At 45.5% G+C, this 25,799-nt stretch overlaps 2 protein-coding genes across 7 annotated transcripts in view; one reads left to right on the top strand and one right to left on the bottom strand.

Annotated features, from left to right (window-relative positions):
- Positions 1 to 23,252, bottom strand: part of LOC120952673 (sodium channel protein 60E) — a 116,774-nt gene extending 93,522 nt beyond the window's left edge. For all 5 annotated transcript variants that reach the window (XM_040372125.2, XM_040372127.2, XM_040372126.2 and 2 more), the window contains exons 1-2: positions 22,292 to 23,252; positions 4,923 to 6,968 (exon numbers count right to left, since the gene is read on the bottom strand). In XM_040372125.2, coding sequence (XP_040228059.2) covers positions 4,923 to 4,956 — 34 coding nt within the window. In that variant the 5' untranslated portion in view covers positions 4,957 to 6,968; positions 22,292 to 23,252. The remainder of the gene's footprint in view (positions 1 to 4,922; positions 6,969 to 22,291) is intronic.
- LOC120947909 (probable beta-hexosaminidase fdl) overlaps positions 1 to 25,799 on the top strand; it is a 359,113-nt gene that overhangs the window by 275,851 nt on the left and 57,463 nt on the right. The gene's annotated exons all lie outside the window — the stretch shown is intronic.

The raw sequence follows: 25,799 nt of genomic DNA, 5'->3' as shown, positions 1-25,799 counted from the left end.
TCTATGGATCGCATCTCCCACAGTCGTCCACCAAAGTTTAGACGAGGCTGTTCATAAAAGCATCCCAATTCTCACTCCCGGTGTATGTGGCCTTAAACCGTCCCCGGTCCTCGGCATTTGTGCACCCAAGCCGTAGGAACTGTTTGGTTTGGTTGTGAGTAAACCCCCATAAAGTCACGGAACATGCACTGCCACACACACACACACCAGGGCACATCAGGGCACATCCCCGTAAGGACTGTACCACGCAGAAGCAGCTTACGCTCCGGTCCGAGAAGTCAACTGTTCGCCGTCCACACACTACGTCATTCGTAAATTTTCACTGTTTATGTGTTTACCCAGCGGTCAGTTAGCGTTTGTGTTTGTGTTAGAAGCCTTCTTTCGTTGACCTCACCGCCGGATTATTGCGAGCAGACACATTTTTGGCAACATTCTACCGAGCACCAGGCCCCTTTCCCGCTATGCTTTTACTCTTTATGAATGTACCGTGTGCGATGGTTTTTTGAAAATTTTACTTCTAATTCTGTTCCTGGGTGTTTGTGGTGTCTTTTTTGGAAACCCAAATGACTTGTTTGAACATTCCCAGACAGTTCGAGTTTGATGGGCGACCATTTTAATGCACCTGCCAAACTAGCTGAGTCATGCTGTATAAGTCATTTCCGAGCCTCAAAGCAACACCTCGACGCGTAATCCTGGCTTATCCCGTCCCAGCACGCAAGCAAAAGCATTCAAAAAACTAACGCAAAAGAAACAAAGCTTGTTTTTGTTTACGCTATTTGTCTCGGCAAAGCAAGTATCCAAGAGAGCGATAGAGGTAGAGAGAATGTTTCCTATTTCCACTACCACTACGGAAAACTGTTTTGGGAAATGTTTATGAGGAAATTTGAGGTGAACGATTTCACACAAGGTCAGTAAACCGTAATCATGCTGGACAGCATGACGGACGAACGGATGTGTGTTGAACGTTGCAAATTTCTGCTGGACACGTAAACATTCATCGATCGCTTTTAGATTACTTTTTGGCATATTTTAATAAAGAACAGTCTAGAAGCAAGACCTATTTTTTGTCCACAAAATAATAATACAATGAAATCATTTATTCTTTTCAGTTATTAACCTGAAGAACTGATACTGAGTTACTTTCTACTTAAAGCTAAGCTGTAAATACGATTTAGCACACCTTTGAACTCGATTAAACTTATATCATATACTTCAATAAATACACAAGTTTACTACCACAACTGTTATCACAAAGAAAAAATCAATTCCAACTGTACAAGAGTGATTCGGCAAAACAAAAACCAAACCTAGCCGCTTAATAACAACCCACGGTACTGCACACAAAAACACCAACGTCATAATTCATAGCAATGGCCAATGTTCACGATACTTGATACCGCAAATACTTTCGTAGTTCCTCTACATTTTGCTACCCGTTGCGAAAACAACACACTAACACACACACACACACACATACACACAAAGAGAAAAACATCGCAATGTGGCGGGCGCTCTTGAAATGAAACGTATTCATTACTCTTAACGTGCACATTCACCTAGATGACGTAATTGTCGTTACATTGCCGTCTTGGCCGTACATTGCCCGCACATTTTTTCCTCCCCGCTCATTACCCAGCGGGCTGTTTGGTAACGAAAGGATCATACTGCAGGCACCAAGTAACGGACGGAAATGGACAAAAAGTACGCTTTTCAAACCGCAAACGGTGCGCAGCGCGCGCGCGAGAACGGTCCGCCACCGGTCTAAGCAGCCGGTTCGGTCGCGCATTCTTCCACACTCACGTAATCGTAATTAATTTACCAGCCAACGGCTAGTCAACGGACATTTTTCATTTTTTTTGTTTGTGTCATGCTTCCTCCCGTTCGCGGTTTGTGAGGCTGGCGACTGTTGCTAATGCCAGCAAAGCGTTTAGCGAGCTGATAGATGAATAAAAAGAGAGAAAGCAAAATTACCCTCCATCCTCTTTTTGTATATAGACCCACACACACACACACACCCAAGAACTCAACCATCGACGGAGCTAACGGCACGTACAAAAGTAATGTTTTTTTTTCATGTATTTCGACGAACGAATAGAATGTCGCAGCAATCAGCAGCTCCTTCGCGGTGGCTTAAGGGAAAGCTTACCAGTGACCAATGCAAAACACGCCGCCAACGCTGTGTCGGACTATTGGATAAATTTGCTTATGTTTTGAGAACAAGTACTTGACTGCTGCTTAAACCCGTAAAGAAGGCATTTCATACAAGTGCTGCTATTATTGACTGTGAACTCACAATCAGCTTGCAAGGGGAAAACGTTACCTTTGTATGAGGATAGCACGGAAAGGTTTTATTACACAAAACACTGACTCAATGCAAAAAAATGTTATTTATTCATGTAACCATCTACTGTCAAAATTGTTGCTATACTTTTTTCAATATGTAAGGACAGAAATGAATCATTTACAGAAGACATTGCTGCGCTTTTAAAAATGAAACACCACCAAAAGGTTCGAGCCACTGCTTGCAAAGCAGAGAGTGAAATTGAATCCATAAAGCTTTGCTTCATCTTCAGCTGTCATCATATGTAAATTATTGTTTAGCAGCGAGCAGCACACTAAGCTGATGAGTTCGCAGCAAGATGGAAGATTCTGCTACCGTTGAGCAGGAACATACTGTTCAATCCATATACACGACGAATGGTGAAACTCGATTTCTCTCAGACAAAATAATCTCACTGAAAGTACACAACAAATCCAATAAGATCCACCACATTCGATATTGCTGTTGTTTGCTGTTTAAACTGTCTATAGACTTAGTATACGACAGACAAACATTTCCCTCCCTTACAAATGACCTCGAATCTCTTAAAAAACAAATTGGACACATAAAAGCTGTGCCTTTCCATCATCAAACGGAATGAAACATAACGCGCTGACCTCTATTACCCAGAGCGAGAAGATCCTTCTAATCCTCAACCAAAGAGGAACGTACTTGTATCTGCTCGTTAGCAGCGCTAACTGTTCCGCCACTTCATGGCACCAGCACTCTGGGGCTGACTTTTGCTGAAGTGTGTAACTCATCTTTCAAAACTCACACTCCCCTCAATCCCATGTACAGCCGTTCAAGCAATCTAGGGCACACATTGCTAAGAAATTCATTACTCTGACCTACAAATGGAAAGATTGTCACGCGCTCAAGCAACACGCACCTTGCGCAAGATATGTACATGAAACACAGACCACATCGTATTCGTCCGATCTCAGAGTTTGCCTTCGCGCTCGGCTAAAGATATAACCGTCTTCATCTCAACCCGTTCTTGCTCGCTTACGTGCTTCAAGGCTTAACACGCGAAAGCTTACGGGTCACCGGTACCGAACGCGTCAATCAACGCCTTATGCGCTTACGAGATTTTACACATCAGCGCACGAAGCGAAACAACGTGGCATCGAATGGCTGAGCGTGCTGTCAGCATGCCGTAAAAAAGTCGGTAATACTTGTATGTGTCGGCAAGATCAAAGCGGCCGTGTTTGCCGCTGCGGTAGTACACGTTGGTCGCTTTGGACACGGGCGGAATCGACACCAAAGTTCCGTTTTAGCGGTACAGGCCTACAAAACACACACGAACACGAGCTACCAAGAGCGTAACGCGTTACTAATGTATGGGAATGAAGATTAAACCGAGTTGTTTTTCGGTTTTTATTACACCAACGGGATGTAAATTGAAAATTCGTGTGAGAGTGCTGGGAAAAATGCTGGCCTTGGAGTGAGCGATAACACGTATTAAACAAGCTTATGACCGTGATAAAGGGTTAGACGAACCTTCTAAGAAACTATTGAATAATGTAACTCCATGTCACGTAAAGAAAAACTTCTTGCAATTAAAGTACTTAAATCGTATAAAAAAGAAAATGTTTCAACGATTTAGGTGATGATGACAAGGACGTAATTTAATACTAAGCGCAGAATGTGATACCTTCAGAAAACGTTCCAAAAAAATCCATCAATAACCAGCGATGGCCATTGCGATGCAGTATCAAACTTCATCCATAATATCGCTTTTGCTGCTTCTTCTGCGTGCTCCGGGTGGTAACGTAACCGAATCCATTCCATCACCCTTAAATTGCTTGCTGGCAAGTCATCGAAAAGCCAGTTAAAAGCATGCAACATAAAACGCATTGAAAACCGAACGCCAATATGTAAGTGCTCCAACCACCACACACACACACACACTCACACATCGACACAAATCGCTGATTCACGAATGAGCTGCATAATGGAATGGTCGAGCAAGTTCCATTACATTTCAAAGCGTTCGTGTTACACACTGCAGGAGATTGGTGTTCGCAGAGAGCGTTGTGTGCGTTTTTTGTTTTTTGTTTTCTTCTTGTATTCCCTTCCCCACCATCGCCACAGGAAGTGGATGCTTACACGAATAGTAACACTTTGCTTCGAAGCGAAACCGCATCACCAACACCAATCACATCGATTACAAAAGGGTGCCCAGCCTGTGCCAACCGCGCCTGACCATCCTTCAATGGTCAATAAGATTGGCCCTGGCGGTTGGGGGCTGATAGTGGAAATGAATTATTTCTCACCGAACGATCAAACGGCGCTTCACTTTTTTTTTTTTTCGTTGTACTAATTGATTGAAATGATTTGTGGGGAAGCGCCGCCGATACGATAATCTGAATACGGACAATAAAAATGTCGATAGCGTGTTGCGTTTGGTGGTTTTATATCCCTTTGATACTGGCCTGGAGTCTCGATGTTTTTTTTTTTGTTTCTCTGTTGGTAATGGAAATTAATTCACACATCTCACAAAACGGCAGCTTAATTGGATAATTAAAAATCGAGCATTTTAAAACATATCGTTTATGGACACCCTTCAACCCGCAACCAGCACTTTCATCGCTACACTCACCTTGTCCTTCATTTGGAGTAGTTGCATCGGTCATTTTCGGGTATTCTTTCTGCAGGGTGTGGTTTGGTTTGGGTTCGCTTCGCCTTGCTCCACCGTTTTTATTTTCCGTCCGCAGTCCGCCTGCGTTAATACTAAGCCACGTGACACGTGTACGCTACTATGATGAACTGGGCCTAAGCATAATTGTAACGCTGGTTTGTAACATTGTGTCGATTAAGTATATATTTTTGTTTTGTTTTTTATTCTTTTATCTTCGTTTAGTCTACTGCACTAATCTCTCGCGATACGAAACGGTTACAAGCGCAACAGTATTCTAGTTAAACGTGAAGGTGCATTTACAACAATATATACACTTTTTTACTGGAACACGACTATCATTCTCGCTCGAACGCTTTAGCGATGATGCAACAGTGGTATTAGGGCGAAACTTTTCTACTTTGAAGAAGAGTGAAGATACGAGCACATTGTTTCAGAAATGGAACGGTTACTGCTAATGGAATGAACTGACGGTAACCCTTCGCTTAACACTTTTTACATTGGGTATTTACATTTCTTCTACGTGTGCGTGTGTTTTGCACAATTTAAAGCACTAAACGTAGCGCAATTTTATTTTACACTTTAATTCACTGTATTCACCCACTCACAGCGTCGATGGAGACGCCTTGTGTTTCCTACAATAGCGACGCCGATGGAGACGCCTTATGCTTCGTACACTAGCAGCGGCACCACGCGGAAAGGATCAACACTATTAACTTTACACTATTATTGCTCACACATTATGCTTCGCCGCGCTGCTCAGCCACAGTACTGGGTTGGATTAAACTAATGCAAAAAATTACAAACTCTGCCCTTTTACGGTGGCCACGAGGCCGACAAAGGGGGTAGTAGCCGGGCCAAACGGATAGAATTTTACAGTCGGTAATGCAAGTGGCAGCAAGATTTATCGCCCTGTGGTTCGGGTTTCTTTTTTTCGTGGTGTTGTGCTATCAAAACTTTTTTTTTCGAAACACTCCCGTAACCACACAATCTCTGCCGTTGCTTTATTTCAATTAAGCCCTTTTAGCAGCTGCACACGCCGACGCTACACGGTACGCGGATAGTAGAAAGGATAACATTTTCTGACAGAGTGTAGAGTTCACACACACGCACGCGCGTGGACACGGTTTCGCTATTATTCCATCCTATTTAACCCAATCGCAAACTTTTACCACTGCACCACCAGTTGGTGTACGGAGGGCCTTCCGTAATGTTTCACCTGAAACGCTAACACACCATTCACACACACACATACACGCTCACAAAGCACAGACAATCATGGTGCACACACACACACACGCGCACTACACTGTTGCACAAGGTGCACACACGCGCAAACCCGTCTCGCTAGCTGGCGCTACACACCATTCGCTCGATGATGGGAAGCCCAATCGCCGTCTGCTGCTGGGGCATCACTGGTAGCATCTTTGCGTGGTGCATCGTCACCAGCGATCGACGGTCTCGCGAAACAACACCGCACCTGCAGCATAGCGTGGCGATTGCATCCTTAAGTGTGCGACACTACTGCTTCTTGCCTGCCTCGTCACCTGTGTGCCGGGATTCACATGTTCCGATCGTGCCGGGCAGATTAGTTGGGAGAGCGTTGTCTGCTTTCGCGCGATTGCCTTTCAATTGATCGAATCAACTCGAATAATAACACGGTACACACACTTGATCGGAGGTGTTCCCTTTGAACTAACAACCATCTGCTTTACAGCCGGTGCAAGCTTTGTCGTTCCATTTACGCTGTCGCACAAACGCAATCGCTTACAGTACACATCACGCGTGGTTAATGGTTTAATTTGTTTTCTATTAGTAGCACATTACACTTCTAAACCGCCTCCAACGCATTGAAACATTGGGCGGCTACTTTGAGCTGAACATATTTACAAACACTCTAGAGCACGCGCTGCAGCTGCATGTGCTGTCGCGGGCGGGAACCAACAGTATGACAAACGGTAGAAGCGGAAATGTTGAACTATTTACAGCATTTTTTTCCTAGTTGTAAATCTGAAATAAAAGAAAGAAGAAAGAGAGAAAAATGTAAAATATTTGAAATTGCAAACTGAACAGAAATGTTATGCGAGTTAGAAAGCGCCTAAATGTATGCTAGCAATGCTCCCATAAATAGAATTGCTATCGTGATGAACTGCCCGGTTCCACCGGCATTCAAACGCAACAGGAGGCAAATAAAATTGTACAAGTGTCAACTACCGTCTACCATTTTTCATTCATGAAGCTTCCTATTCATGGGACCAGCAAGTCATTGTACTGAACAAGTCGAAAACTTGCCGACAGAGAGACATTTATATATCTGTAGGGGTATTTTTTTCCTCCTCCCTGCTGTGTCCCTGTCGTCGTCGTTATACCAATTCAAGAAGAATCTTGTGTCGGACTAGAAGGTGGTTCACAATTATGAGCATGTTTATCGAAACATTGTCACATTCCGAGCGATTTGGTGCACAAACGAGGCCCGAGACACCGCCAGAACGGTAACCTGTTACGTGGAACGGTTGGTACGGATGGAGCGGATGCCACCCGCAAAGACACACACACACACTCGCTGGCAACGTGACAGCTTAGCGACCGACACACTCGAGAAGGTGGCACTATCTTCTTTCGGCGAACCCGGGCGAACCCGGCGCTTGCCATTGTGCACACCGGCAACCGGAACCGGAACTACACAACCTGGTGCCGCTGCCGGTAGGTAGAAAGGTAGAAAGTAGTTTGCACAACCTAGCGCTAATGCTTGAGAAGCACACTGTTTGATGTAGCGGAAGATACTATTATGAGTCCACGAACATGTGTGTATGTGTGTGGATCTGTATATAAATACACACAGGAACAGATGATGCGGTGCGAACCTCCATCTACCGGCCCACAAACATAGCAGCCTTGAGCAGAAGCAGCAGCAGCAGCAGCAGCAGCTGGCAGACTGTCGACTGTCTGTGGTGATCGCGTTCTGTACGCGTACAGGGGAAAGAGATTAAATTTTAAAGCCCGTATAGAGCCGGATTTTTGCTGCATATTATGGAGTATGGTGGTTGGCGAAGTACCTACCGGAGAGCAACAAAACTATTTGTGCCAGGGTTAGTTGTGGAAGGGGAGGTGGAATAAAATATTCAGGATCAAAATATGCAGGATACAGCTTAGAGGTTCGCGTTCGATAAATACACACACACACACACAGTACAATGTGTGGCCGTGTGGGAGGAGCGGTAAGCCTGTTCATCAACATTAATGCACAGCCCGGATGTGGTTTGTGTGGTGGAGTTGTCGAGCTTGTCGAAGCTATACTGGGTGCGCGATTCTTCTGCTGAAATGGATCTACTTGCTTGCTAATCGATCGAGCTTTTTACCGTGCCAAATAGAACTGTATTAATAGGAAACTTTGAGCCACATTGTGGTTTTCATTGTTCCAAATTGTTTTCCAATCTTTCAATACAATACAGATGATTAAGATAGAATATATTCTGTATCTTGTATCTATTCTGTAGCATTAGAACATTGCAGTAAAAGACTACGAATAAAAATGGCATATCAACCATCAGACGTGATTTTTTTGCTCCTAAATGTATGCAAAATCTACTTTTCACAGTTTTATCTTAAATAAAACTTTGATGCGTATAGTAGTTTGTTTTGATAGCTTGTATTAAACACTTTTGTATTAATATATTCAAAAATTGAACTATGCCATGAGCTACATTCACAAAAAAACAAAAAAACTGCACATACATTTAGGCGCTTCCAACAAAAAAAAACCTTTCAACACAGCGTATATGGGATAAATGCCAATTACGCTCATTTGTTTGCTTTGCATTCAGGAATTAATTCAAACCCTATTTTACCTACAGCTATCTAAGCATACAAACTTCAACCTTTTCCACAGCCAATTCCACCCACCAGGCAATATAGATCAACCCAAACGTGTCTTTATTCCCGTTTCAATTTGAACTACCAAAGTGCAGCTTGCATCCTGTGCTGGTGCAGCAACCTTGCGTCGTTCCCACACGCACGCACACACACACACACACATACACACAAACGGCAATACAAAAGACAAAGCAATAGCACTGCAATAAAGGATTCCTGATGGCACTGGCAGATAAAAGGGTGTCTGTACGTACGTGGCATACACAGGAAGGAAGGACCGCACGAAAAAGAAAAAAACACACACACACATATAATTACCCCTGGTGCGGCAGGTGTCCATTTGTGTACGTGTGCATGATTTGACTACACCAGAATAGGGAGCGGGAAAACTGCAGTTTTCCGTGCAGCTGCATCAGCGATGCTCGTTAGTGTGTGCTGGTTAATATCGACTGTCACCCACTCCAAACTGCGGCGGCGGTCGTACTGCACGCAGATGCTCGTGCTCACATATTCTGGGGCTCCTTAGCGTCCTTCCTTGCACACATAGACACAAAATGAACGTACACACAAGCACACACACCCGCAATAACGTTATCATTCTTTGTGCAGCACATCGTGCAGCAGGTTTTACTCGGCAACAGGGAAAAAGCTTATCCCACACAAACACACACACACACACACACGCTACTTGCCTGCTGCGAGGTACCTTCTGCTGTAGGGTTGTAGTTTGAGGTAGAAGAAGAAAAAAAAAAACAGGTGATATGACCATCGACTGACTCACTCACACCACGACCCAACGAGCTTCAAACACCGCAGCCATATGCAAATACTACAACAAGTGGTCCCCGCGTACTGTCCGCGTCCCTGTTCGCTATTGCCCCCTTTTCTAACCCGTTCCGGGCGTCAAAAAAGACGAGAAGGACGAGGAGCTATAAAGGTTAGCGGCAGCGAGCTCAAGTCGTTATGGTATCGTTACAAATACGCCATTCCATTGCAGCCACGTTGCGGTCGCGCAATCAGCCCGAACCGGGGGCGCGCTCGAGCTCAACAAACGCGCTGTGTGAGGGGCGATGGAAAATCGAAACATCGCTTTTCTTTTCTTCCCACCGCTTTTTCCATACCGTTCGTTACGCATGCAAAGGTAAGGGAAATTACTGGCCCAAGCCCATACTGCGTGGGGGGGGGGGGGGTTAGGGAATAAAATAAAAACAAATCAATTCGATGGCGCAGTAACGCGCTGTGCGTCACAGACGCCACCGTGTGTAGAATGGTTGTTCACACCCGAAGGTCTTTCATCCCCGGGAGCGTAGTCAGCAGTAACTGAAAAAAAGAAGTAAACACACACACAAACACACGTACTTCTTTTTTTCAAGCTCATAATAATATTGAGCGGATCAAGCAAAAAAAAAACTACACTGAAGAGACACGCATTACAATCCATAACGCCAGACCACTACCACCAAAGCAGCTGTTGACCGTCCCCTCCCCCTTGTGAGAGAGTGAGAGACCCGTGGAACCGCGAACCATGCGCACTGGTACGATCGATTGAGACCTTCTGCAGCAACACAGCCCGCGCGCGAAAGACCCGAACACTGGCACTTTTGCTCGGGTCCACCGAACACGCTCGGCATGCCGCGCGAGCGCGAGGTGAAAGTTCTACGACACCAGCTTTCTTTCGCGTACGGGCACAAGAGGTGAAAAAGAATGTTTTGCCCATCCATGGTCCCTCGCCAAAAAAAAAACACGCCGAAAAGGGCTCGATCCGAAGCTTTCCGCAGGGTCCATCGGACCGCCAAACACACAAGTGTTTTGGTGTAAAATAAAATGAAAAAAGAACAAGCACACCCGAAACTTCCTTTCGTTCTTCTGCTGCGTTAGCTCTGCTTTTGCTACCTTCCAAGTGCGGCAGACCACAGAGTCACCGAGGGAAAGCTTGCTTTATACTTCACTTCAAAACACGCCGCTCAACAGGCCAACACAAAGGGGTGAGGGGAGAGCGAAACGGGACTACTAGGTTGCTTTGGACGGTTATCAATAAATGCCCACAGATGGCGCGCGCTAGAACGGTACACGTTCTCTTTGTGTGTTGTTTAATTTCATTTAACGTTTCGTGTGCGTGTTTGTTTTGTTGTTGTTAATGGGTTTTTTTTCTCCTGTGTTTCTCCTGTTTTTATTTCTTTTTTTGCTCTACAAGCAATCATTTTCATTCCATAGTTTCCATTGGCACTGCACTTGGTGGTTGTTTGCGTGATGTTCATTTATTTGCTTCGTTGCTTAGTGTATCTGCCCACCTGCTTGCTTGTTTCTGAGCTCATGCTAAGCGTTTATAGACATAATTGTCTTATTATGTTGTTATTCTAGCTGCTCGGCGGAATAATTCAATAGATGTTTTTTAATAAATTTGCGAAATTAAAATGGCAAAATTGCATAAATTAAGTAGCATCAGAGTAATACAGATACAGGCTGTTGTCTTTCAAGAATTAAATTGATTTCCTCCTCTTTTTACTGTCTCTTCATTGACTTTATTGGCCGAGTCTTTTTTGAAACCCATCTTTTTAACCAATCAATCACTTTTCATTTGTATGTTTTACAGCAAAAAATAGTGAAAAAGTAAAAAGAAGAATTAATAAAACATTGCTATATAATTGTGGTGTGTAGCAATGATTCATCATTTAATTTCGCAATATGGTGCCAAACTTCCTCAAGCAATTAAAACAGTTTTTTGAACTGAAAAAAACAACAAACATTTGCTCAGCAGAAACGAAAAAATTCCGCTTGTAAACCATTTCTCACCATTACCAAGCAGTAAACAAAGTACAGCTTCAGCATTCGTGTAACTAAAATGTAAACAATTCATAAGAATTTGCCACTTTATCGTACCATTATATACCATGCTCCCTCTCCTTTCCTACACAGCTGGGGTACACGATTGTTTTTTGATGCTGCACAATTAGTGGTATCGTAAAATTTCAATATTTTTCGGGCTTCGGCCAAAGTTTGTGCGGAACGGGGTGCTTTAGAAGTTTTAACGCTCTCTTTCTCCGCAGCGGTGTGCAGTAATTTTACCACAAAAAGTTTTCCATGTGGTGCCACCATTATTAGTGCCATTACCGTGATTAGGGTACGTTATTTATCGGTACACCTATACTTTGGCTCTTGTTTGCTGTTTTTTTTTGTTGCAGTCTGTTACAACACCCTTCGAAAAGGTTTGGATCGAAGCGTTTGAAGGGATTAGCAGTTGTTGCCCTTTAAAGCTATAGTATAGTATAGTACGCCAAAATTACCCAGATATTTGGTGTTTTTAATACAGTTAAGGGTTCAAACATTGTAAAACACCAGCTGAATATGCCACTCCCAAAATATACCTCACAGTAATGAAAACACTTCAATTTAATAACAATTCCCTGTGATATTTTCAATCATTTTCTTTTGAAGCACTCTCGCACAAACACACACTCTTTATGCTCATCATTCAAACGTACCAAAACGCCAAAAACGATAGCTATCAAAAAAGGGAGCCATTGTAAGCTCAAAAGCTGGAATTTTCACAACATTCTCCTGCCCGATGATGCTGGGAAGATTCCGTGGTTTGCGTTTTAACAACCGGGAAAGGTTATAAATTTTTCAATTTTCTCTCTTTTCTGTTGTGTAGCAGGAGCAAGAATGAGAGACAGATGGGGAAACAATGGAATAAAAGATTTTACGACACATAATCCACAGTGCATCAAAGGTTCCTAACATTAAAGTGGATGGACTAGATCGGTAGACGAAACGTCAGTCGAATGAACTTCATCACATAACACTTGAATGCTGCGAGGGATGAATGAAGGCACAGATTGTCATATTTTTGTGCAAATTTCCTTTTTAAAGGTGAACACCAGATTCTACTTTCAAAGTATTGTAAGTAACAAAAATCATTATTTACAAAGGAACCACAAAAAAGAAGAAGCAAGTTAATACCATTTTGCCGCTTCGCCTTTAATAAACTTCAACTGCTTCCTCCTTACCAAGCGTAAGGTATCAGTTTTAACAACTTCATTGTCACCAGTGTAACATTTACACTCTCGTACACGTTCCGCAGCAAAAGGTACGACCGGAAGTCAGACCATTCTGGCAGTACTTCCGCCAACCGCTTACTGATATCGTTGTTAAACATGTTTTTAAGGGCTCACTCATGAGCGCACGGCACTCCCAGGCCTGTAGCTTCTGTACTGTGCCGCCAAAGTCGACCCTCCTTTGCTCAACGCTTCACGCCTGCTGTATTATCACGCAAACCCGCCACACACCTCACGGCGTAATCCAATTTTGCTCACCGTACCCGAAAGTAATTTTCTTTAATTTTCCCCGTAAATTATCGGCTTTATTGCAATTATTTGTTTTTATTTTTCTGGATCAGCTTCCTTCGCATGCTCGTTCCTCTCTGCCTGCTTTAAGCTTTTGTCGACTTTTCACCACTTAAAGCAACAAAAAAGGTACTGTAGAATCAGTCCCACTTGGCTCGATTGTTTTTAACCCCGTTCAACGATGGCAATTCCCCCTGCTTTGTACAAACCACGACAACAACGACGACGACGACGGTGGTGAAGGTTTTTTGGCTTTGCCTCCCTCCGGTAAAAATCTTACGCCTGGCACACATGGCGATAGTCAAAAGGCCATACACCAGTTTCGTGCCCTCCGTTCAGCCTTCTCTCTCCCCACACATACAATATTCTTCTATTTTTTTTTCTAAGTGAATAACACAAAAAGGCGAGATGAAATTGTACAAAAAAGGTAAGCTTTCATCGATTCGCTCTGATCCTGCACGCGGGGCGCTCGATTGGGATGGAATTCCCTTTGGTGGCTGCACACGGTGGCTCTCACCTCCCACACACACACACGAGCACGAATGGAGCGATTTTTGCAACTAAAGCTGGTAAATAATACGAACAAAAACACAGGCAAAGAAAAGGGCAACACAAAACCGTAAGCTTCACCTCAATGATGGGCGGCGGATTTGAAAACACGCATTTTCCCCGGAGATAATAAACTTTTGAACACTGCTCAATTTCCTGCCTGGCGCTGTGTGAGTGCCTGGAACCAGCCTTCCTTCTTTATTCATGATTGTTAGCCCGTGAGCTTCGAACAAAGTGCACGCCATAGAAGGAGAGAGAAAGCTTCCCCAGCGGAACAAACCGTTCCCACCGGATAGTGGTGTAAAAATGGTAAAGCAGACAGTCTTTTCAACAGTTCTTTGCTCGTCATGTAGGCGTGAAACCGCGATCGCGCTATTATCAAATGAGACAATTACAATACCTGTAGTAAAGGTGTTTAACTGTCCCTAGTGTTTGGTCTGCTTTATGGAGGAAGTTTTGGAAGCGAGCGTGCCTAAAAAAGGCCAGTCAACCAGTTTTTCTTCATAATTGGGTAGAACTAGTAAGCTTTGTTCTGGTTCGAAGAACCAAATACCTGCAATTAGCTGTGAATGGTGTTATCAAGCTTCAATTGCACATTGTTAGTATTTCATTTTAAAAGATTAACATAAGCATAATTGATAAATGAACAATAGCTTTGAATCTAAACAAGAGAAATATTTGTTTATCGCATTTAAGCTACTTATAGTAAACACCGGGCGCCTAAATGTATGCAACAAAGCATAAGACAAACACTTAGCGCCTAAATGTATGCAGCAACACTCGTACAAACTACTATACGTCTATTTTTAGGATCAGGCACCTTAAATGAGGCTTGAAATTGAAATAAAAAAGCAAAACTGTATGCCCACAAACCAACAAAAAAAAAGAAAACCATAAAGCTCCGTAATGTGAACGTCTACTTATCACACTTAAAAATAACTCCTTCAAATTTCCACTCTTAAAATGGTGTTCGTAAGGGCCGAACACCTCCCATTTGCCAACGCTTTATTGCCAAACAAAATAGTAATGACCCCGGGAGGCTTGAAATTGCTTGCATGAGTTTTTATGACGTTTTAGCACCTCGTTGAAGTGTACCACCGCCGTTCAGCACTGGCAATGCATGTACAGAGAGAAAGAGAGACCGCGGGTTCAATCACTCAGTCAATCCCCTCCCCCTAACAACACTGCTGCACACCAAACTTAATAAAGCCATAAGCTGTCGCAGCACGCTGCCCCCTGGCAAAACGGTAAGCGAATTTTAACCCAAACTTTACACCATTTCCGCAGCACACCCGACCGAAGACGGTGATTGAAAAACACCTTCGTTCGCTAATAGTGACTGGCGCCTTATGAAAGGAAGAAAATGAACCCAAAAAAAAGCAAGCAAACAAGTAGCAACAACACACACACACACACCTTCTTTCCAGCAGTAAACTATTCGCCGGAAAAGCAAGAAAAACTTCACCCAACACAATTTGACCATGGGAAATCACTGCTTCACAGTGCACAACGGCAACGAGCTCCACCTCCCATCCACTGGGGCCTGGGACACGTTAAGACGCGCGATTTTGAAATTCTCTTAAAAGCAAGAAGTGGCAATAGCAACAACTACAAAAAAAAAACACATGGCACACCACCACACCCCATACAAACGAGCAACATAAACGTCCTTATCCTACCGCCGAACAACAGCCCGCTGGACAGCCAGCAAATTGTGCCGCCTGTGCAAGTGCTGAGTGCAAAACGGAAATGGACGGATTAGCGCCGCTTTCTGTGGGTTGCTTGCTTCCCGTTAAAACCTCTGGTCGGGAACACTTCTTCACGCTTAAAGCCCGTCCTTTCAGCGGCACGGACAAGTACAGCAACAACCATCCAACCGGCCGTACCGGCCAATTCCCAGGAGCAAAGCCGGAAATAGCCTCCAACACACTGGTTGCGCGCGGGGGAAAACTGCTCCGATTTTAAGGTGAACGGAAAAGCGCGCTACCTTAAACGGGCAAAACGCGGGCGAACGTGCTTTTTGAAGAGAGAAAAAAACACCTCAGAATCAACTAAAAAGTGGAGAAGCAAAAAAAGACGCTCACCACAAGGTGCTCGTAAAGTCGGTACGGTCGTAAAAAAAAAGGCGGCGTCACCAGGCTGCCCTTCGCGTGGCAGTCTTGCTGGTGCTTTGCAGGTTCGAAATCGTATATATGCCCCCGACCACACTGGGACACTGGGCTTGGGGCAAAAAGAAGGTCCAAAGTGGCACGGATGGGGTTCACTTGTTTGATTGGCTTTGGGTACACATTCGTATCTCACCGACGGTGTTGCCCTTCGTACGTCATCGTTCGATTTGTACCGCGCGCTGCTGCTGCTGCTGCTACGTCACCGTTGCACGGCACCATTTCCCACGGGTGGTATAAACTGATTTCCTCATCAACGGTAACTTTTTCGTCTGCACCGGTGGTGGGTGTTCCTTCTTTTTCCCCCCTGTAGCTCTAAAGTTTACACTTTTCATTGTACAGTCCCTTTCGTCAGTCCTTTCCCTTGCTTTGTCCCTGTGCTTTTTTATTATTGCTTTTCCAAAATTATTGCCCCTTTTCCAATGGATGGACTTTTATGGCTACCATTTTATCCTTTTTTCCAGTATTTCTTTGTTGTACAGTTTTGCTTCCGCTGGAAATTGCTCCCTCACTGTGTGGGACGTTGGTGGTTTCATTCATTGTTTTAAGGAAGTAAATGTTGGTGGTTAGTAAAGTTAAAGAAAGGATGGATAATAAGGTAACACAGCACACGTTTGCTGATTAATGTGAATGAATTTGATAATTATCCTTTTTCACCATTTCTACCTTTGGAAAGGTTTCTTGTACCCACGATTATCAGTTCGATAGAGTGTGATTCGATCTTGAGCACAAAAGAGGGTGTAAATTATATTCAAAGATGGTGATTTCAAGATATTTAGTTACTTCTTGTTTATTGTTTACATACTTGCAAATTTAAAAAGGTCCTTTACTTAAAAGAGCAGAATAAACTAGGTTTGAACAAGACATAACGTCCGTGATTTAGACGCTTGACAAGAATCATCTAGCCGATATTTCAAATTAAGCACTTTTATTGTATTTTTTATGTTTTTCTACAACCACCTCAAGTGTAACACTATTCTGCAATCCAGCAATCAGAAATATGTGATGATCGGCTAAACCAAATTTGCCAACCGGCAATGGGACGCTACCGTTAATTAAATATAAATACCGGATAATACATTAGCCAAGCTAATTTTTAAATCTGTTCAAACGAGGATTGGCAATTTAAATTAAAAGCATCCCACACAACCCGTTGTGATACACAAAACAGCTCATCTCCATTGGTGAGGTTGAGGGTAAGCCCAAAATCGATAATTTACACCCAACCGGGGTCGCATGGAATCCGGCCCGATCGAATGATACCTTTCGCTCAAAACAAAAGAAAGCCCATGTCCCATGAATATTAATCCGATTGCTACAAAGCCACAAGCCTCCCACTCGCCACTTCCGGGATGATATGGATGATTTCTATGGTGGAAATTAATCTCCCCGCCCCGGCAATTTCCAATTCGAAACCGGATCTCATACACTCCAACTCCAGTGAGAGCAGAATGGAAGGGGAAGGCCGCGGGGGGGGGGAGGGGGAGTAAGTTGTTCTGCATTTTTAATGTATTTTTCTGCTGCACAATTTCATCGCTCGAGCGCTATTGGATGAATATTTAACCCCAAATGGTTGCAATATAGAAAAACAAAGTACCATAACAGAGTTGCCCCGCAAACCGTACCCTGCTCAAGATCTGTTCCTTTCTCGCTCTATCTCTCTCGCTCCCTCTTTGTATCGCCCTTTTTCTCTCATTTTTGTTAGGTAGCGCTAAATTGCTCTGACTCCAGAAGAGGCTAAACACAAAAAAGGTGCTCACCTCGACACTTTACTCACACACACGCGCGCGCAAAAGCCATCGGAGGCAAAGTCGAGTGCTTCGATTAACTTTGGAAAATTCGCTTTTTTTTATTTTTTTTCGCCCTTTTCTGCGGCTACACCTATACTTCTTCAGTGCGAGACGAGCTGGCTGTGGTTGTGTAGTGGGTTTTTTTAGTATCGTTCTTTCTTAGCATTGCGTTAGCACCTCAAAACGATCTTTTACTGTGCCGTACCCCCTGCTAACCCTGCACGCAAATGCTTTGCTAATCGTGAATGCTAAGGACCCACACCCACACACAAACACCCAAGTGTGCTGAAATTTGAATAACAAATTTACCTTTCCAAACGCCAAAACCAAACCTCAACCAAAGCATCCGGTTGCTGCCAAACCGGTTGTTTTTCTTTTATTTTGGAAGGGGAAAAATGTACGGTAAGGAGTGAGCAAAAAAAAATGAGCCACACACAACACTCATCCAATACTGCTGAAGAAAGGAAACCACACCACCATCACCCTTCCCTGCTAGAAACGCCCCCCCCCCCCCCCACAAAGCCCTGAAGATGAAGGAAAAGTTAATCAAACTCTATCTGTTCCCATCATCTCCAAGCAATGTTGTCGAAGGGGCTGCCTGGGGAGGGGAACTAGAAGCCCCCACGCCTCCCTTTGTGGGAAGAAAATCGATCATGTTTTTCCACCACCATCACAAAAAAACCTCTCCGAAACACCCAAATCGATCGATTGTGCGCGGCTCACATCAACGCGCGCTCCGTTACAAGAATGGGAAGCAATCTTTTTTCCTTGCTTTCTTACGCGAGACGATGAAACTTCTGCAACACAAATTTTCATTTTTTCGGTTTCATGTTTATGCCCAACCTCCTCACCACCACAAGCACACACACACAAGCACCCCTCAAGGGCTTTAGAGGGGAAAATTATTTACCGCGGGTTTCTAACCTTCTTTAAACGCGGTCACACTCACACCAACACTCACACAGAACAGCAACCATCTGATTAACAAACATAAAAAAAGCTTGCCGTGCAGAATGGGGACCTTAAAAATACCCATGCTCCGCCACCCAGGCTTCATCGATTAAGGGTTTGCTCCCCCTTGAGCCATGAAAATATCTCATTTTAATACCCAGCCCGAACCCACGGTCATCCATCTTGTGGAGAGGAGCAGGGGAGGAATGGACCACAACCAGGGGGGGGGGGATGGGGGGCATGATTCGCGCTTCGAGCAAAACGGTCAGCAACATTTTATCGATTTGTACTGTAAGTTTATACCGAGAGCACCATTACTTTTTAACGACAGTTCGTCGCTTGTTTTCCTTGCCCAGTTCTTCCGAGCGCCCGAACGCGACAGACTTTATTGCGTCGGGAGATCCCAGCTGATGGATAATGTTTGAATATATTTCTTCCAATTCTTACCTATTTCGCCTCCCCCCCCCCCCCCCCAACGCCTCCTTCCCTCCGCTTGAACAGCACCGACATTGGTTGAAAATTCGCATTTTAACACGAAACCGGCACCAGGTGTCAGTTGCATTGCGAGCCGGGGACGGATCGTGGCACAAATTATTTCCAATTATTTTCCCATTCGACCAAAGCCAAACCCTAATCTCCCGAGGACCGGAGCGGTGAAATTTGAGGACATGTCGTTTCACTTCTTTTCGGGGTAGTTAAATATTCCACTCCAATAGGGAGTACAAGCTTGTAGAAGCTGTCGATGGACGAGGCCGGTGAGAGTATGAAATCGCCATTCCAGCGAGGAATTTCATTACATACCGAGCACTGTTACGAATTGTTAAGTCTGAAGCACCGAACAGAGTGGTAGAAGGTGTCCCTTCCTCCTATTGCGAGCTGATTCCAAACGCTCAAAAGTCCATTCCATCGAAAAGCTATTTTCGTGCGAACAGAGCGTCAGAAAATTCCGCCACGCTTGCTGAGAGCGAAGGGAGTGAATAGGTGTAGTGGAGGGCAGGATGATGAGGTCTCCCCCCCTCCCCCACTCAATGTTCGTGTCAATCAGTCTCCGTCACCGTCAACGCTGAAAAGTTTGATCCAGTCCCGGCCTGTGGCCGGTTTTGGCAGCAGTTTGGAGGCTGCTTAGCATAGCTCAGATTTAATGAGTGGTTAATGAAGTTTGTCGGTTAATTTCGAATTAATTCCTTGAATGGATGCAAATTAAAAGCCTTTCACGGTCCCGACCTGTCATCGGCTCGATCGAGTGAAGGCAGGGAGGGCGAAGGGGCTTTACCGGAATGCCTGCAAGTGCTTGCACTTAAGCGTGGCAGGGAATTTTTATGTCATCAGTTGCAAATTCTCCAAATTTGAGGTGAGACAAAAATGCCGTTTATTCTTTTTATCGAACTGCACGATTGCAAGAGCAACGAGAAAAGCTGACTACACACAGCAAAACAATGCCTAAAGCTTGTAGCAATACTAAGAAGTATAAAAACCTCCACAAATGGATGGACGAAGAACCTAGAATATTAAGGTCCGGATTCCGCCCGGATTAGATACACAAAACACGGCCTTTGCAGCACGTGTCCAGCCCAACTAAAGCTGCCTTTAGCCATCTTCCTCTACCCGAGAATCTCTTCAGAGGTGGCTGACGCCTTCGCCACTCCCGGACACACGCGTATTGCGCACCGGAACTCGGCTTCAATGTTTACCGAACCGAATTTTCCGCTCCGCTGCGGAGCTGGCCAAAGTATTATCTGTTGATTGTTTTTAAGTATTCATAAAAGTTTTGCCTAGCCGGAATAACAACGCCGGCTCAAGAATTGTGCCTCTTGTAGCCCGCCCGAGTATCTTTCCACCTCTTCCGGTTGAACATTCTGGCAAGCTATTTTTTTTCAGGCAACTTTGTCTAGGCAAGTTATTTCTAACAATTCCGCAACGCAAAGGAAAGAAAGCAAGCAAAAGGTTTCAAGTTAACCAGAAAAGCGATCTTGACCGCGCTATCGTTTAAGTGGAGGGGAGAGAGTTGGTAAAATTTAATTTTTCTTCATTACGCTCGGTAATGGAGGTTCTAAAGCCCTGAATGCTCCGAGGGGGTCATCAGTGTGGGAGTGTTCCCTGAGCATCATTAACCTCTCGATGCCGCTTTGCTGCTCATGTCACTCCACAGCACAACAAGTGCTTAGTGGGACCGGTGGGTTGCTTGAAGATGCTCACGGGTTGATGTCTTTTCCAACAAAACTCTTGCCCCTCAAGTGTCTGTTTTATATGTATGTTTGTGGAGCTTAATTAACCGGCACCAGGGCCCCTACGTCACGGGCTATATGCCCTAGAATTGCCCCGAACACACGGTACCTGCGGGCAGTGGGCACAAAAAACCCGTCCGCTCAGCGGTTATGCCCACGGTAAGGCAGTATAGGGCATTTTCCTGAGTGTCGAAACTTTCCGTCCGTATCACATTCATTACGGTCGTTGAAGTCGCTTTGGCCAGGAGCGGTTTGCTCGGTTTTTGGGAAATGAGCGCGCTGCAGGGTACGTACGAGGAACGCAACGCCCGGGAAACAATGAGCCAAGTTTTGTAAATAGTGATTATCCACATGCCTGAGCGAGAGCCTCACATTTAGGTACATCTCAGCAACAGGGCTTTTATGAGGCTCGGGAGCACTTTTCGGGAATTAGTCAAAAGGGGGGCTGCGAGAGGGTCACTGTGTAAGTGCGATAGCCGGCAGCAATATGGAGCCGTTTTTGATTGACGGTCAAAAGTGTAGCAAGATGTGAAAGAAGATAACTTGAAAACCCAATTCTTGGAAATGACAATAAGCAGAAAATCTGATTTCTTGAGGTGAGGATTTCTTGAAAACCTCATTTCTTCACACAAATACACAAAAATATCTCCTATAAAACAAAGATCTCCTTAGTAAGACATAAGAAGAAGAAGTAAGACATAGTCAGTCATATCATCATTAACCAAAGTTCCCAATAACTGTACCAGTCGTTCCCTCTAACTACTCTTTCCGACCACATCCATTATCTACTATTTGTCATTCCCACCCTCTCTGGAGCGGGAAGAAAAAAGGAAGCAATCTTATCCTTCACCACCAACACCACTGACCAGACCACCCGCCCGGGCTAATGTACATTCGTTCTTGCTTATCTGTCTGTGTCCATCAGGGGAGCAACTGGCTGCGGGCTCTAATGTACGAGCAAACCGTCAGCACCAATGTAAAAGCAACAATTGCGTTGACCACCAACACACCAGCCAAATACTACCACCAAAGAGAGCATGTTGGTGGGTGTTGCAATGAATTCCCCACACACACACACACATAAAAAGGACTTCGTACAAATAACATCAACGCCTCCTCCCGACGTCAAGTGAAACGTCTAGTAAACGCGATCATTAATATCCCACACACCCTGTGGCGCTTGCTGTCTCTCAACCGCGCGGTCCGGGGAACTGGGCAAGGGTGGCGCGGGTGTCCAACGTAGCGAGTCTTTTGTGGTGATAAAGTAATAAGTTGTCGCGTACGTACCACACCACCAGCAACCGGTGGCACTTGGTAGTAATAGGGCCACCACTAACTTCCGAGGACAGTGTGATAAGCGTGTAGAGAGAGAGAGAGAGAGAAAGGGAGAGAGGGTCGCTCTAGGTTTATCTGTAATTATGCATCAAATCTACTTACCCTCATTACGCCCCAGCTGTGACGTCGGTATGGCGGATGTTGGGCACCAGCCGTTTAAGAACGCGATAGTTTTGCCCCAACACTGTGGTGGATGATGTCGTTCTCCTTCGCACCCGAAACAACTGTACAACACACCTCACAGTTGTAGCGGTAAAGTAGTACCGGCACCGGCGGCCATATTTAAATTCTACACCTCGCTGAAGCGCGTTGTGCTTTCACTGCTGCGGGCCGGAAAGGACGCCACCACCAGCCACTACATTTGTCGTCACTTGTCACACGCGAGATATCGGATCCACTAAAAGCCGTGTTGCTGGAACTGTGGAACTTTACTTCTGCGACTGGTAACGCTCGCAACAGCAACTAATCCACTGTCTGCTTGGATGGCGATGATGATGGTGTTGCCGTTTCTAATCCAATTCTTCATCCGCCGGTGTGACGTACCCGCAATGAAGATGTAGAAGTCGGTACTATCCTTCGCCAACCTGCCGTGTGTTTTGCAATGCTCAATTGCGTGGCCCTATTTTCACACAGATTAAACACTCACAAACACACGGGGTGCTACACAATCTGCAAAACCCCGACATCCGGGGAAACTAATCGGCTTAAATATGGCGCCGCTTCGAGACGCCACCAGATCTGGTCACTTTGATCGCCTCACCGCACACCAACACCAGCGGCGGTCGTGTTGTTGTCAGCGCGATGGTGTATTGTTGACCTCAGGTACCGCCATCGACGGGGGGAAAGGGGTTTTACGCGCGGTGACACTAATTGAAAACTCACACCTGTCAAAAGCACACACACTCACACACGAACATATTGCTTTTCCTAGACCGCTCCGAGGGGGGGGGGGGAATGCTTCGCTTTTCCGGTACTCCTTTCCCTCTCGCTCGCTCGCGTGGATAATCACTATTTCATTCACGGGCAGCCTTCCTACGAGGTTTTTGCTAGGACGACGCGGTCGCTGTGTTGTAGCGTTGTGTGAAAGAAGTGAAAACGATGACGTTAGCTGTGTGTATGCAAACGCGCGCACCAGGTTTCGGGGTGGTTCACCGGATCGATTACCGGTTGACCAACCGTAACACACCCCGGTAGGAATGCTGCCACAAAACCCAGCAGCAGCGAGTGTTCTGCGCCGCCTCGGGACACTAATGATGACGTGGTGTGTGTGCTTGTGTCTCCGGGGCCAATATTTACCAGCACCACGAGCAATGGTGTAGCAAAGCCTGCTTTGTTTGAAAACGGACGAGAGGAGATCTGCACCGTGAAGAGTGGATAAACATAGCAGCAGTAGTAGTAGCGAAGCGGGCTTAATCCATGTTTACACTTTTGCCTCTTCTCTCTTTTGCAGGTTCCTTCGTAGCCAGCTGCTTTTAATGGTTGTCGATCTTGTGGAGTCTTTCAAGAGTGAACACGGACACTTCAGCGCGAGGAGCAATGTTTCACCAAATATCCCTCCGAGTACACACACACACACACAGATCCCCGGTAAGTCCACACTTCCTACAGTATCGTACCCGTTCAACGTATCCCGTTCTTGATGCTCTTTTCTTTCCCCAGAGCTCTGGATCTTCAAACGATCTACGATAGCACACAAACACACGAAAGGACGAACGTGTTCAAGTGGCATAGGACAACGACTATGGAAATGAGCCCATGCGACCACAACATGTTGCTCAAGAAGCAAACCTCGGTCTTTGCATAGCTCGAGCCACGGCAAGCTTTCCGATAGGCAAATGAGACGACCTCTACTGGATTACCAGGATCAAAGTGGCGGATGAGCACCACAAGACAACGGGGGGACAACACTGCTGATTATCGAAGCGCTCGTGGTGCGCCACTTGAACAGCACAACAAAGTAAGCGCGAGCCTTACGACAACGAGCAAATTCCAACCAGCCCCAGCATTAATGTGGGAAGGAAATTGGGTAGGAATGATAACGAAAATCGCATTCACAACACCTCCCCGGGGGCGGCTGCTGGTTTGCGCCGGTAAAGACGGAAGACATAGCGCGTTGAATCAGTGCAGCGATAGGGCCAAAACGGGGACACTCACTTCGCCGCGTTACTGGCTGGCGTGACTAGCGACAGTTTCCGCGGGGACAGTAACAGTGAGGGAGAATCTTTCCTACTTTCTTGAAGCCACCACGCGCTGCAAGAAGCGCAATCTTTCACACTCGCAAACAGAGATTGCTCAGTGTGCCATGAAATTCTTACGTTGGGCTGAATTTCATATCCAACGACACACTGCAGCGCCAGGATTATACACCCGCGAGCTGTGGACAGAACCGTCAGCAGCACCTTCTCGCTGCCCGTTGGTGTCGTTAGGAGAAAGTGTACTGTGAGTGTTTGTTTAGTTTTAGAGAAGACGCTTCCCGTTTGCTTCCCGTTTTTTAAACAAAAGCATTTTTTTCCTTTTGCTAGGACGTCCATCCTTTCTTTGTGTGTGCACTGTGCTGCTAGAGCGTGTAAACTGGAAGACAAAAGGGCAGCCTCGGCATCGGTTCAACATTCATCATGCTCCAGTGTTTCTTCCATTTGTAGTATGCTTTTTGTCGTCTAAAAGTCGCGCACACCAGCATACACACACACACTCAGCCAAGCCCGCGCTTGGACCAAATGAGTTGGCGAAGTGGAAAATCGTGCCACCCAGTGCCCATATTATTCGCAACGCACGCAATCGAACCAGCAGCGCCAGCATGAAGAAAAAAAAGAAGGTTGGCCATTCCACACCGAAAAGGCCCCCCCCCCCCGTGACCCGCTCGGAACTGTGTGTTGGTGAGCGGTAAAAGCTTAGCGAGCATGGTCACGAAACAACGGTTTAACGGATTTTTCTGTTTCGTAGGGCAATCAGCATGCCTTTTTGGATTGCGTATCGTCAAACTTCATCGTTTGCCCGGGACGTGCCTGGGAGACACATTGGAGAGGGATAGGACGCAATCCCCACGCACAGCAAGCACCTCAGCGAGACCTCCATAGGGAAGAATAGAGGGAACACCATTCATATTTCACGGCACAAGACCCGGTGCACGGTCCAGTGAGCACCAAATCCCTTTCACTGCGTGTCCCGAGCGCCGTGTCGCCACCTGGACCACCGATGCGAGCGGAGCGCACAGACACACACAAAAAGGACCTCCTCCAAACGCGACAAATTAAAGGACACCCTGTGAAGTGTCTACCACCGACTTCCTTTTGGGGAGATGGAGGCACACAAGAACAAGCGCACACACACACTCGCACACGACTGAAATGGGTAAGAAAAAACTCGACCCCTTCGCGCACTACTGCTGGTACCGTGCGCTTCCGTTAGCACACCAGCCGCCACCACCACATTGCTAATTCTGGCTCGTTTTGCACTTTCTTCTCACTCCCGTTCTCTCCCTCCCTTGTAGCATACGTTCAGGTTTGAAAAAGCAAACGAGAATTGGCGTGACACATGCACGGCACACGGCGGTGAAGGAGGAGGAGAAAGGACGGAGAAAAATCCAGGGAAAAAAGGGGTCAGCGGAGGA

This window comes from Anopheles coluzzii, chromosome 2 (genome assembly GCF_943734685.1).
Source record: "Anopheles coluzzii chromosome 2, AcolN3, whole genome shotgun sequence".
Lineage (NCBI taxonomy): Eukaryota > Metazoa > Arthropoda > Insecta > Diptera > Culicidae > Anopheles > Anopheles coluzzii.
The sequence above is the reverse complement of the archived record's forward strand: the minus strand, read 5'-3'. Positions and strand labels throughout refer to the sequence as shown.